General features: G+C 39.4%; 1 protein-coding gene across 1 annotated transcript in view; it reads left to right on the top strand.

Annotated features, from left to right (window-relative positions):
- The first annotated feature begins 3133 nt into the window (after nucleotides 1–3133).
- Nucleotides 3134–13588, top strand: part of igsf10 (immunoglobulin superfamily, member 10) — a 25249-nt gene continuing 14794 nt past the window's right edge. Inside the window, exons 1-4 of the mRNA XM_036149921.1 lie at nucleotides 3134–3293; nucleotides 3894–4175; nucleotides 5575–5704; nucleotides 6007–6397. Coding sequence (XP_036005814.1) covers nucleotides 3973–4175; nucleotides 5575–5704; nucleotides 6007–6397 — 724 coding nt within the window. The 5' untranslated portion in view covers nucleotides 3134–3293; nucleotides 3894–3972. The remainder of the gene's footprint in view (nucleotides 3294–3893; nucleotides 4176–5574; nucleotides 5705–6006; nucleotides 6398–13588) is intronic.

The raw sequence follows: 13588 nt of genomic DNA, 5'->3' as shown, positions 1-13588 counted from the left end.
TTTTTTCTTACTTTTTTGCTATGGTCTCGAAATGTTTCTAAAACAAATGTGCACAGGTGTCGCATACTACTGCTCATTATTTAGTGTGCTTCTTCAAATGGTGTAATGAAAGCTAAACAAGTCAAGAGTACAATTAATTGAACCGTGGCGCCAGGAACAAAAAGAAATGCTATGAGAATATATGTGGTCCTTCTCTTTCCCAGTCATTTGCCAGATGCTCGGATTTGGTTCTGCCACGGTGCCTAGTCTTGGATTGGTGTTTTCCCTTCAGATTCCTGTGTTTAGTTTTCAAAGTTTGTATTTGACCCCAGTATATTTGTCATTTTCTTGGGTGCCTTTGGCCCTTTCATTAGAAACTCTAACAAGTTGAAGAATTTTCCACAGTATTGACACTGCAGCCAGAAAGAAGAAAGAAGAAAGAAGTGTCATTGTCAACATGTGCTGGTTGTGGTATCCAGATGTGCAAGTAAATGTTTACGCTTTATCAGTCAGCACATACGGCCAGATAAAACAAGATCCAGAGGGGACAGCAGGCTTTGACCATGTGACTACTTACAACGTTAGAGCAGTTTTGATATCAATGTTAAAAATGTCTGAAAGGGATGAATAAGGTCAGTGAATCTGCTGAATGTTGTAAATATTCCACACTATGTTAACCAGCAGGTGATGTCTGGTATATTCTATTTAAAGAATCTGCGAAGTATATTCTATTTCAATGGCTTTCCCTGTCCAAAAAAAAAAGATTTGCCCTCCATTACACAGACAAAAATATTGACAATACTAATCAATGTCAAAACAAAATAAATATTGCATGAAATGGTAACTTTGTGATTTTGTTAAAATTGCACACGTGTCATTAGTGGACTTGGGTATTCCTTAGCTACACTGGTTATTTTTTTATATTCTTTCTATTATTTTCTGCATATTTATGTTGCTGTTCACTTTTTTCCTTAGTTGGGTCTTTTCTAGTTATTGCTACACACCTCGACCAATTCACCATTGTTTCTTTCATTGTTTCTTTTGATGGTTTCTATGTTCATTTGTTTACCTCCTCTTTGTGTTACCTTGTTTGGACATTTTGTTTGCTCGAATGGCTCTAGTGGCCCACACTTCAAGATTTTTCGGTGTGCATCATTGTTCACCAATGAGTCAGAGTGTCAACAACTCATCAGCCCCCAAGGGTCACATGTCTCCAATGCCTCAATGTTCCTCAAGGGTAAGGTTTGCCAATGCGCCGTACGAATTTAGCCCCAGTGCATATGAAAGACCCCAGCTCACTAGCTGCCGCACCCAGAGGTGATTGTCTTTGTTCTAGCAGCTGCCGTGTTCAGAGCCGAGGTCCCACCAAAGCCCTGGTACCAGTCATCAATAATCAGCATAATCCTCAGCAGTAGCATTAACTAGCACTGTCTTTATCTCCAAAGCAATTTGCGGCTTCATCTTCATGTTAAGTGGCACCCACAGCATTTTAATCTCCAGAGCTACTCCCAACATCCTCATATCCAGAAACACCCGCATCTATTTTCTCAACCTCTTCAAAGCGGTCTTTATTATCATGCAAATTGTCATCATCCTCTCCCATCATTTCATCAGCATCTCCTGGACCTCCACCATGGGAGTTCTTCAGCACCATCCTCCAGTTTCTGAGACCTTGCTCTAAAATTTTCAGTCTCATTATCAATCTCGGTGGTCCCAAAGTAGTCTTGAAACCAATGTTTGTAGCATCAGAAAAACCTCCCCCAAAATTTCTTAGTTGAATCTGGGGTTCCCAGTGTGCCATCTTTAGCTCCTTTGCTGTTTCCTATAAGCTTCTGGCTTGCCTTCAAATTTAAGCTGATGGCTACCCTTCACAACCAGGCGTAGAAGCAGACTCAGAGGATGTTGTATTGCTCTCTCCCTTTCCTCTCCTCTTTTTCTTTCACCTTTTCTGCCATTTATCATTTTGCCTCATCTGTTTCTCTCCTTTTTTTTCCCTCTTCCACCTTCTGTGTCCATTTTATATGAAATAGTCCCAGCATAAAATCTAATGAACGCTTCTTGCATATATAAATCATGCGGAGCACTATGGGGAAAGTAACAAGGCTCCACTTGTGAAAGTAAAATCTGTTGGGCTCTTTTGGCATCAAGACAACAATTCTTATTGCCACATTGCCAGACAGAACACAAACAAAACATATCCTGACAGCATGAAATAAACCACAACCTTTTACAGATGGTTTACACGATTTAATAGGAGCAAAATATGCAAAAAGGCATTTTGAGCTTTAAAAAAAATAAAAATAAAATAACTCTTCAAAAAATACTAACAGAAATGAGCAACCAAAATCAGCCTGACACAAATTCCCAGTTCTTTGTCAATTTAGACCAATTAAAATAGTCTGTCTTGTATTTTAAAACTATTCTTGATATTCTCCCTTCTTGCTACAGTGCCAGATTAGTTTTATTAATCCTTTACATCCAACATAGTTAGTTTAAGGAAGAATCTGCAGCTATTGCAACAGAAAGTCACTCCTTGGCTTTAGGTTACAGCATCATGCAGAATCTCACAGCTGCATGTGCAAATAAAGCTTTTATTTTATTTTATTTTTAAGAAAAGCACAAGTAAAAGTGAGAGCAAACTCTGGTCTATTTTAAATAGAAAAATCAAAACGAACTGATATCCGGATCGTGTGTGTGTGTGAAGTTTGTGAATGAAAACCATGATGTCAATGTGTAATTTTCAATGATTTCCTATACTTGGTTCAAATTGAACGATAAGCTGTTTCACTACAAGAAAAAGACAGGATCGTCTAATGTATAGAAAATATCTGGGGGCAATCTGATTAAATACATCTGAGCTCTTCAATAAATCTATATCATTCTGTTTAGAATAGCTTTTCCACTTTCTTCTAAGACTTAATCACATAGAGAAGATTTTAATATCTTGGCATCAGATTAGTAATCCCATTTTTGTCCTCAATAATTCAAGTTAGAGAATAATTCTGTATTTTTATGGGTCTTTCACAGTCTATCAGTTGGAGAGCGTTTTGTGCAACCCGACTCCCTGAGTGTTTCATAGCTGGAGTTGCTCTAAGATTCCATTACAGCAGATTGCTGGGGGTGGAGGAAACCGAAGTGTGCGTTCAGCTGCAGAAAACACACAAATGACTGGTACCAGATTTGTTCCTCAGACACAGGAGACTTAAACTGGAGTACTTCTGCAATTGAATGTGGACTTTAGATAGTTTTGAGGATTTTTACAGCTTCATGGGTAAAATCAGCAAGTTTGTTTTCATCAGCTGTTTTTAACGAAGGTGAGGAAAAACTAAATATAGTACAAAAATGTTATACATTTTGCATGCTTATCTTAATTTTAAGTTGTGTAAGTGTTAAACTTTAGTTAGACAAATCTCACAGTTGCTTGTATTGTATATTAATAATTATCATTATTCCTTAATGAATTAATATTTCATAAGGTTTTGAATTTTGGACTTAATATTGATTTAGAGCATTAATTCTCTAGTTTTGTACAGCCAACAAGTGTGACTTCATTCTATCCCAAATGGAAAGTGTTGAAGTTAATAGTACTGAATTCACTATTTTTACACACAATACATATTATGATAAATGAGATATAAAAAGATGCCGTGGCACAACACTTGATAAAAGAGAAGCTGATATACTATGTCAAGGGCAAATAATATGCCAATATTTGAGTGTTTAGTATTTTACTTAAGTTTTTAGTTCGCATTTTGATTGTATTATTTTAAATGTTGTACTCTAAAGCATATATAATGTAGGCTCATTAGCTGTATTTGTGTATTTTATCCTCTCTGTGCTTTAACTTTGATCATTTATAATGATTACTTTATTCTGAGGAGTATTTGTCTGAAGCTGTTTCTCTCCCTCTTCAGGTGGATTTCATTAATGGATCAGGTTAAGGTGTGATATCCCCCTTACTGAAGCCCCATTCCCATCACAGCCCCATGCACCATGAGTGTGTGTGACTCCAGTGCTTTCTACCTACGGGGGTGGTTACTGGGGGCTCTGTTATTGCTGGCTGCTGTGCAGCTGTCGTGTGCTGAATGCCCCAAATCATGCGTGTGTCAAATTCCCACTGAAGTGCACTGCACCTTCAGATACCTGACCGCGGTACCCGACCACTTCCCGCCAGCTGTGGAAAAAATCAACCTCGGGTATGTGTGATTTTTTTTCTGACCAGCTTTCAGGAGATTGTACAGCTGCATGCTATCAGAAAAGAAATTACTCCAAATTTACCCAGAGACAAAAACATTTACATTACAAAGAAACTACTGTTCGCGTTTCACTACATTTCCTGTTAACTGTTTTGAACTAAAATAAAACTTGTTTTACAATATTTTACATAACTTCGGGTATGTTGTTCTTTAATCATTTAATGTATAAGTTAATTACTTTAAGAGGTGTAATAATTTGAGAACAGCCAATAGTGATGGTATGATAGCTGATGGCTATCAAACCAATCTAGCCTTGACCAAAATAATGTGTTGGATTGCTTCTAAAACAAGTAAGAAAGTGTTTAAATATCACTGGCTTCACAATTCTGTAAAATAAACAAACAGAAAAACATTATATTTTGTACATGGATGGGGTCTGTTGCATGGATGTCCAGTTGCAGTATTCAATGGCCACTGTCCTACCAGTGTTAGACTGGCCCCTGCTCAAACACAGCTGATTCAAATACTCCAACTACCTCCTCTGCATGTCATAAAGTTCTGCAGAGGCCTGCTAATGAACCATCATTTGACTCAGATGTGTTGAACCAGGGAAAGAACTTAAACCTGCAGGATACTGGCCCCTGAGGACTGACTTTGGACAGCAGAGGAAGCTTTTACAACATGCAGTCTGTAGTTGGTTTGCAAAGGAAAACAAGTGTGCAGAGAATGCAAAACTCATCTAGCTGCACTTGTTTTGAGACTGCTCTAAGTTGTCTTTTCCACTTCTGTCTGATCGTGAAAAAAAAACAGTGATCCTCATCTGTGTCCTTCACCTTAGCCGAGTGCATCTAACTACACTTACACCTGAATAATATAGCACTTAAGGACACTCATTTCGGAAGAAGTATGTTTTATCAGGGCAAGCCAGCATCATTACTGTTATTAGTAACACCTGTGCTTTTCCAGTAATGACAAGCTGATACATGTTACAAAAATGTCAAAGGAAGTGTAACAAACCTGCTCCCTTCTCTTTCACTGTATGAGTCTGGAGCTAATTTCAGTCGGATCACCCCCTCAGGACTGTTTGGTCCCGAAGAGCCCTGCCTGTTGTTGCATGTCAAGGAGGCAAAACTCAGCATAACATCTTAACACGAGCTGTCAAATCTTGTCAGAGCCTCTCTCTGCAATGTGTCAAACAACATGTTGTCCCCTCAAAGAGTTCTTGTATTGCCTTTTTCTGATTGTACTGTACATATGCACATTCTTAGTTGTGATGTGTTTGGCTGCCATTCTTGATCAATTTACAAATACATTTGTGCACAAGATGTGACGCTGCCTGGGCATTGTATTAATCTCCCTAAACTAAAGCTGAAATTCTTGTTCATTTCTTTGCTATCAGGTACAACGGTATTTCTTTCTTGACAGACCGTCATTTCTTGAAGCTTGAGAAGTTGCAGCTGCTGATGCTGCACAGCAATGCTATACACCGTATTGAGGACAGGGCCTTCAGAGAGCTCAGGTCTTTACAGGTAAAATTATGTGCATTTAAACAGATTACTATCAAAATTAAAACATTTATACAAATATGTTGTCCCATTAAACATATGATTAATATTAAAATATATCATCCATACATGTTTTCAGTTTATAGACAGTTCTCTGTCTATAAACTGTACTGATATGCACTGATAGGCTGGACCATTAAGACAAAATTGGTTTACTTGAAGTACATTTTGTATTTATTTATTTCATGTAAATCATCTCTGGTAATTAACTATATAAACAATTTTTTATGTGTTGAAATTATCCTCATGAATCCTATTTGTTGCAGGTCCTGAAGATGTCACACAATAAAATAAAGGAAATAAATAAGGATACATTTAAAGGCCTGTACAGTCTCCTGAGACTCTACATCGACCACAACCAAATAGAATTCATCAACCCAGAGGCTTTCTATGGCCTGACAAACTTGCAGCTGGTCCAGCTGGAGCACAACCAACTCCAGCAGCTCCATGCGGACACATTCACCACACTGAGGCACAGCCAGGTTTTCAAAGTGTCCTCACTAAGAACCATCAACCTATCAGACAATCTTCTTAGCACCCTGCCTGCTGATATTTTCCAAGGCTGCAGTCAGTTGGAGAACATCTTCCTCCATGGCAACCCCTGGAGATGTGATTGTCGGATGAAGTGGTTCTCAATATGGTCATATAGGAATAGTGGTGAGTATTTGTAAAATGCTGGCGAGTGTATGTAAAGGTATTACACAAGCTCTGGGAACCACTTTTTACTAACTTCGTTGTATATGTTTCAAGGACTTTTCAATGTTGTTTGATCTTGTACGTCAAAATAGTTAGATTAATTTCCATGTCACAATACTGAGACATTAGTACAGCAGGGTGAAAGTAAAAAGCAACAGAGCCCTGAACACAATGATGTTAAGTTTGCAATGACGAAAACAGGTCTTAAGGCATCACACAATCATCATGAAAGAAAGTAGTATGAATACAGTCTCCAGCTCCAATTTAAGCTAATAGAATGAAGGTTTTTAAAGTCAAGTTTATTTGTATAGCACATTTCAGCAACAAGGCGGTTCAAAGTGCTTTACATCATGAAAACATTTACACGTCATGAACACATCGAAACGGTCACTGGTCGTGAGACTAGTAACAAACATTAAATTGAACATTAAAGTGAAAAAAAATCAATACACATCAAATATGTTGGTCAATGTTCCTGTTATTGGTCAAAAGCAATTCTAAACAGGTGGGTTTTTCCGTCTTGATTCAAAAGAAATCTCTTTTCTGGAAGTTTCTTTTGAATGCTTCTTCTGTGTATTTGGTTCTGGGTGTGCAGAGTAGACCAGAACCACAAGATCTGAGTGGTCTGGTAGGTTGATACAGCAACAACAGGTCTTTAATGTATTTTGGTGCCACCCCGTTCAGTGATTTATAAACAGAAGTATTTTAATGTCTATTCTCTGAGATACAGGGACCCAGTGTACGGACTTTAGCACTGGGGTGATGTGCTCCACTTTCTTAGTCTTTGTGAGGATGTGAGCAGCAGCATTCTGGATCAGCTGCAGTTGTCTGATGTCATGTGACGTTATCTCAGTGGTCTGGCTGTTTACCCCCTGCTCAAGCTCTATGTCCTGGCCATGGCATAATCTGTGTTGTGTCCTCGTCCCTCACCTTTAGGGTGTTCCATCCCTCTATCAGTTATCTTACCAGCTAACTCCATCCTTTTTCTGTTTTCCCAACAAACATACACATGCTCATTTAACATATATCAGTTAAAAGTTACCCTGCTCTTGGTTGAGAAACCAAACCAATATAGAACGGAAACCAATCCGTTCTATATTGCAATAGACCAGTAATCCCCCCCCCCCCATATGGCATTATAGAACGGATTGGTTTCCGTTCTATATTGCCATACCCCCCCCCCCCATTTTTTTTTTTTTTTTTTTGCCGTACCAGAAAAAAGTGTAATTGCACATCCAGTACAGCAGGTGGCAGTTATATTCCCCCTTAATTATAATAATAATTAAGGGGGAACATAAATCTCTTTAGAGCTATTACTGAATAAAACAAAACAAAAAATCATCATACCCAGCTACAGAAAGCAACAGACCAGAGACTCTGAAAATGAAAGTTCTGGGTTTTTTTTAAATTCATGACTTGGCTATAGGAAAACTGAACTCATATCTCATATATTTTGCTGTATGATGATAATCTTTTCTGGGTCATACCTTTTATTGTCTAGTTATGACCTGGCGAACCTACAATGTGGAAATTTTAAATCTTCTTTTCCTTCATGTAGCCAGCTAAACACTACACCACTTGATAATTGTTTGCAGGTGTGCTGAAGTGCAGCCGAGACAGGCGAGGTCAGCTGTGTCCTGTGTGTGAAACTCCTGCCCCTCACCGCAGCCGACCTCTGTCCATTCTCCACCAAGATGCCTTCACTTGTTCCAAGCCCTGGATTAAATCCCACCTCAAGCAGAAAAACATAAGCCTGGTGGAAGGGGACTTTATTCCAGTTTACCCCAAGGACTTTATTGCACCATTAGGGTCCATTCAGATGAACATGACTGACCAGTTTTACCAAGATGCCAGCCTGTCGTGTACTGTCCAGATGCCTACTGCCTTTGAAAACCTCACACAAACCACAACAGAGGACAAGGAAAAGAATGTGACATGGCTTACCACAGGCATAACTACATATTTGGTGTGTAATGTTGACCATGAACACATCCAAAAGCTGTGGCAGATCTTGGCAACTTACAGTGACTCTCCTATGAGGCTTGAGAGAGGTGTAATGTTGGCCAAAACACCCGAAATGGTCTACAGATACAGTCAGGAGAAGGATGGAGACAAAGGCTTTACAACAAACATTAAAGCTGATATCAAAGCAACTCCTGCATGGTTAATGCAAGACGAAGTGATCCTCCAGCTTGACCGCACTACAACCACCCTTTCTACTTTGCATATTAAGTACCAGTCTGTTGTTACCTTACATCTTGAAGCTATACCCTCAAAAAAGGATCGTTATACCTGGACCATGATCAAAAGAGACAAGCAAACCAAGACTGAGCACACAGTGATCACAGGTAGGAGTCCGTTAACCTTCTTTAAAATTATGCATTAAAAATGTCATGTTTGAGTAAGAAAAAAAACTCTCCAAAGATTGAGAATCTCCTGTTTTATTCGTGCAAATGAATTTTGTTTCTTCTCTAAAATGTTTTACTTTTTAACATAGGTGGAGTGGCAAAGTTGAGCTGTCAAATCCAAGGTGAGCCAAAGCCTCTGATGGAGTGGATTTTACCAGATGGAAGTAAAGTCCGTGCTCCATTTTACAGTGAGGACCGAAGGATTATAATCTCTTCTGATGGGGGCCTGACTCTTCGTGGTGCAGATGCCTCTGACACTGGTCTCTACCGCTGCATTGCCACAAACTACTTGGATGCAGATGTCCTCACATTCCGAGTGACTGTTCTTTCTCCTGATGTGGAGGAGTCTGATATGAATGGTCTTCAGCTCGCAAAGTCAGTTTCTGACAATCTTGCATTTGACTGTAATTCCTCTGGGAGTCCGGAGGGCTCAGTTTCATGGATTCTCCCCGACCACTCAGTACTGGAGAAGTCTCAAGCAAATAGAAAGATCTACGAGAATGGTACACTGCTGATTCAAGGTCTCACAGCCAGGGATCGAGGATTCTATAGGTGCTTGGTTGCTAATCACTTGGGAATTGACTTACTGGTGTATCAGGTGACACTTTCTGAAGAAAGGTTTGATACCGTAATACCTTTGAAAAGCAACGATAACACCAAGATGGATTCCACCTTGGAAGAGCATGCAGTCAACCTCTATGAGAACACTTCTTCTGCTCCTGCAGAAAAAACAAGTCAAGAATCCAGGACTGCCACCTCAGATCGACCTTACCCAAGACTACAATTACAGGGAAGAGGAAATTCTCATGGTAGAATGATGCAAAGAAGGAGGGGATCAGTTCACAACAGACACAGGATGTTTGGTAAAGCTTCCAGGAAGGTAGACCCACAGAAATTTGCTGAATTCATGAAAAAAGCTCATGGTGGATCAAAGACAAAGACTATCACTGTAAACAAGAGTGTCAGAAATGAAATTCCACACACTGATTTTTCTGGTGAAGAAGAAAATGGTTCTGGTGGGGGCTATGAAAAAGAGCATCTCATCGTTGCTACATGGAGAGACAAACCAACCACAGAAACAATGGAAACATACAGGCAGTCAGATTCCGCGCCAATAAAGTCGGTATTCACAAATCTACCAGGTCAAGTTGAAACGACAGAGTTTTATCCACTGGAAAGAACCAGTAGGCCACCTCCAAATTTGGAGCCTGTCACCAAGATGCATAGCACGGCTGATAAAAAGCAAGTTGCTCAGCTCAGGCTTTTGGGAGAACAAACTGCAGACATTGAAACATCAACAGGGGCAGCACTCAGATTGACTACATATCCTAGCATCACTCCACTAATGGATGATCTGGACCCAGTGGAGCTCGTCCTTCACACAGACTCAGAAAGCCAGATGACATTTACAGCAATTACAACCACAGAAAGAGAGAAAGACACCATCACCTTCCACACTACCCAAACAATAAAATCCCCACAGCTGTCTGCAGGCTCCACCATTATCTCCCAGCAACAGTTCCAGATAATTCCACACAATAACAACAGAAGGAAAGGTGGCAGAAGGACCCCTCATGGTCGGAGGAGGTTAATTAAGCCCAACAGGATCACTGACATGCAGTCTTTTATCAATCGATTGAAACAGCCATCTGTGAAGAAGGAAGAAACTACCCCAGGTATTTCAGCAATTGATTCTTCAATATTGACTTTATGCAGGGTTCTTGTCCTTTCTGGACAATTAAGGAAACATTTTAAATTTGGTTTAGGGATTTTCCAGGTCAGAATAAGAATCAAAGAAGGAAACATTGAATGCAAAAATATATGTGTTTCCAGACTTTATATCCTATCCCATTGTCTAAAAATTCTGTCCATCCATTTTTTTTCCTGCATCCATTCATCTGTTAGCCTATTATCTTTTCACCTGTGCGTTCATTCATTCCCTTCAATTCTTTGACCAATATCCTTACATACAGTACAAACATTTCATTCATCCTTGTCCATTTGGAATCCATCATCCATCCGTCCATCCATCCATCCGTTTTTGTTTCCAGATTCCAATAGCAAAAGCTGACCTCGCCAGAAATACAGGTATACAGTATATTAAAAATTAGAGCATCAAAGAAAAAGTGTAAAATTTGTGGTGAGTTATTTCAAAAAGTAAAACTTGTATATTATACAGATTTATTATTATATACATTTATCTATGAAACATGTCAAGCCTTTTTCCTTGTAATTTTCATTATTACAGCTTAAAGGTCACGAAAACTCAAAATTCAGTGTCTCAGAAAATTGGACACTTTACATAAAATCAACAAAAAAGTATATTGTAAACAATAATTTTTAGGCCTCTGAAAAATGTGTTAATTATTATGCACTCAGTACTTGGTTAACCTTGCCTGCAAGCTGAATTGTTGCAGTGTTTGTGCATTCACAAACACACGAGAATCCATCTTGTCCCGCTCCCACCTCAACCGGTTTTGACTGAACAAAAACGGCTTGGGCCAATCACGTTGTGGTTTTATGATTTAAGGTGGGACACACAGTTGTGACAAAAGCAAGAGGTCCCGAGCCCACAGTCGAACCAAAATAAACATGGCAGGGCATGAGGATACACACATAGCTGCTGCTTTCACATCTGTTTTGTCAGAATCCATGAGTGTTACCATCCATATAAGCGTGCCTTTAATAGCTTAACTTGTGGTCACTCATGGCGGCCTGCTGCTTACGACATTTTCATTTGATTCCGTGATTGGCTAAAACTATTCTTTGTTAGGCGGGCACTAGGTGTTGCTCCGTCCAATCAACTCGGAAAGTTCTGCTGAATGTCCCTTCTTTCCCCGAACGGGTTAGACAGGAGCAGTCCCAGGTTCATAATGTGTAGAATGGAGAGTGCTATGTATTATCAATCTGGCTTGCCAGGTTTGTGCATGAATTACTGCATTAATTCAGTTTGGCGTGGAGGCAATCAGCTTGTGGCTCTGCTGAGGTGGAATAGAAGCCCACGATAGTGGTCTTCAGGTCATATGTATTGTTAGGTCTGCTGTCTCTCATCTTTCTCTTGACAATACCTCATAGTTTCTCTATGAGGTTCAGGTCAGGCCAGTTTGCTGTCTAATTAAGCACAGTAACAACATGCTCACTGAACCAGCTTTTGGTACCTTTGTCAGTTTGGGCCAGTCCCAGGCCCCTCATGAAATTATCATGTCCATAAACCTTGTAAGTAGAAGGAAGTGCTTTAACCGTTTCTGGTAGATGGCTGTGTTGACTGTGGACTTCAGAAAAGATGGATCAATACCAGCAGGTGATATGGCACCAGATCATCACAAGTTTCCAAATGTGTAAAACTTGTGGTAATAAGTGTGAAACCTGTGGTAATAGTTCACCACAGTTGCTGAACTATTACCACAGGTTCACCAATTGTGGAAACTGCACACTTGACTTTAAGCAATGTAGAATTTCTCCTATATCCCTCCAGACTTTGAGACCTTGCTTTCCAATAAAAACTCAAACTTTACTTTCATCTGGAAAGAGGACTTTGGACCATGGAGAAACAGTTCAGTTATTTTTCTTCTTTGTCCATGTAAGACACTTGTGGCCCACGTGTAGGATTTATTTGTGTGTAGTGGCTCTGGATCCACTGACTTTAGCCTCAGTTCACTCTTTGGGAAACTCCCTCAGTGTGTTTTTTTTCCTACCACACTTTTTCCCTCCATTCAACTTTCTATGAAGATGTTTGGAGACATCCCTCTGTAAACAACCAGTGTTTTTAGCAATGAACTTTGTAGCTTAGGCTCCTTGTGGGGGTAATTTGAGTTAATTAGTTGATTAGTGTGTGACCGCATTAAGCTCATGATATTTAACTTTTTGCATTATTCTATTTTTCTAAAACACTGAATTTTGAGTTTTCATTATATGTGAGCCATAAGCATGAAAATGACAATAAAGGCATGATATTTTCACTCTGAGTAATAAATCTATATAATATATGAATTTCACTTTCTGAGATGAGTGACAAAAATCTTTTTCATGGTATTTACATTTTTTTTTAGATGTACCTGTATCTGCTTTTAAATAGATGGTGAACAGTATTCCCCTTATAAAACAATCAGAGAACTCTGGAAAATTGGGTGAAGAAAAACTTATACTTTTGATGTAAAAAACATGTATCAACCCTGGTAATGAGAAAATAACCTTTTCCTTGAACTTATCTACAATGTTTCCATCTTTTCTCAGAGTGTGACTGTGATGAAAAGAGGAAGACGGAGACCACTAATGTGCCGCTTGTTACTCCAACGCCTTCTTCCATTTATATTTAAACAAAACAGAGAAAGCCTACCTCCACACAAAGTACTACGACTTCTGCCATCACTGCAAGTGTCCCTTCAGCCGTGCTAAGTCTAGATCAGAGGCTTCCACCGAGTATATAGCATCTGCTGAGGCCCCAGAAATTGATCCAACAATTGGTCACTTTTTTACCGAAAAAGAAGAACAGCTAATTACCACCACACAATTCACCACACCTAAAGCTAAGGTTATCAATGGAAGGATTCCATGGAACAAGCTATTTCAACGCAGAGAAAGGGGAAAGACACTGAGAAAGCTGAAGAAACCATCCATTCCACTAAAAGCAAAACTTCAGACCACACCTTCAACTACAGCGCCTGCTGATGTGACCACTACCATGGCGAACTCACAAGGCATTCTTTGGACTCTTTCACCATCAAAAATCACAAACAGCAAAGAA

Source organism: Fundulus heteroclitus, chromosome 18 (assembly GCF_011125445.2).
Source record: "Fundulus heteroclitus isolate FHET01 chromosome 18, MU-UCD_Fhet_4.1, whole genome shotgun sequence".
NCBI lineage: Eukaryota > Metazoa > Chordata > Actinopteri > Cyprinodontiformes > Fundulidae > Fundulus > Fundulus heteroclitus.
Note: the sequence above shows the minus strand (reverse complement) of the source record. Positions and strands in the feature narration are given on the sequence as shown.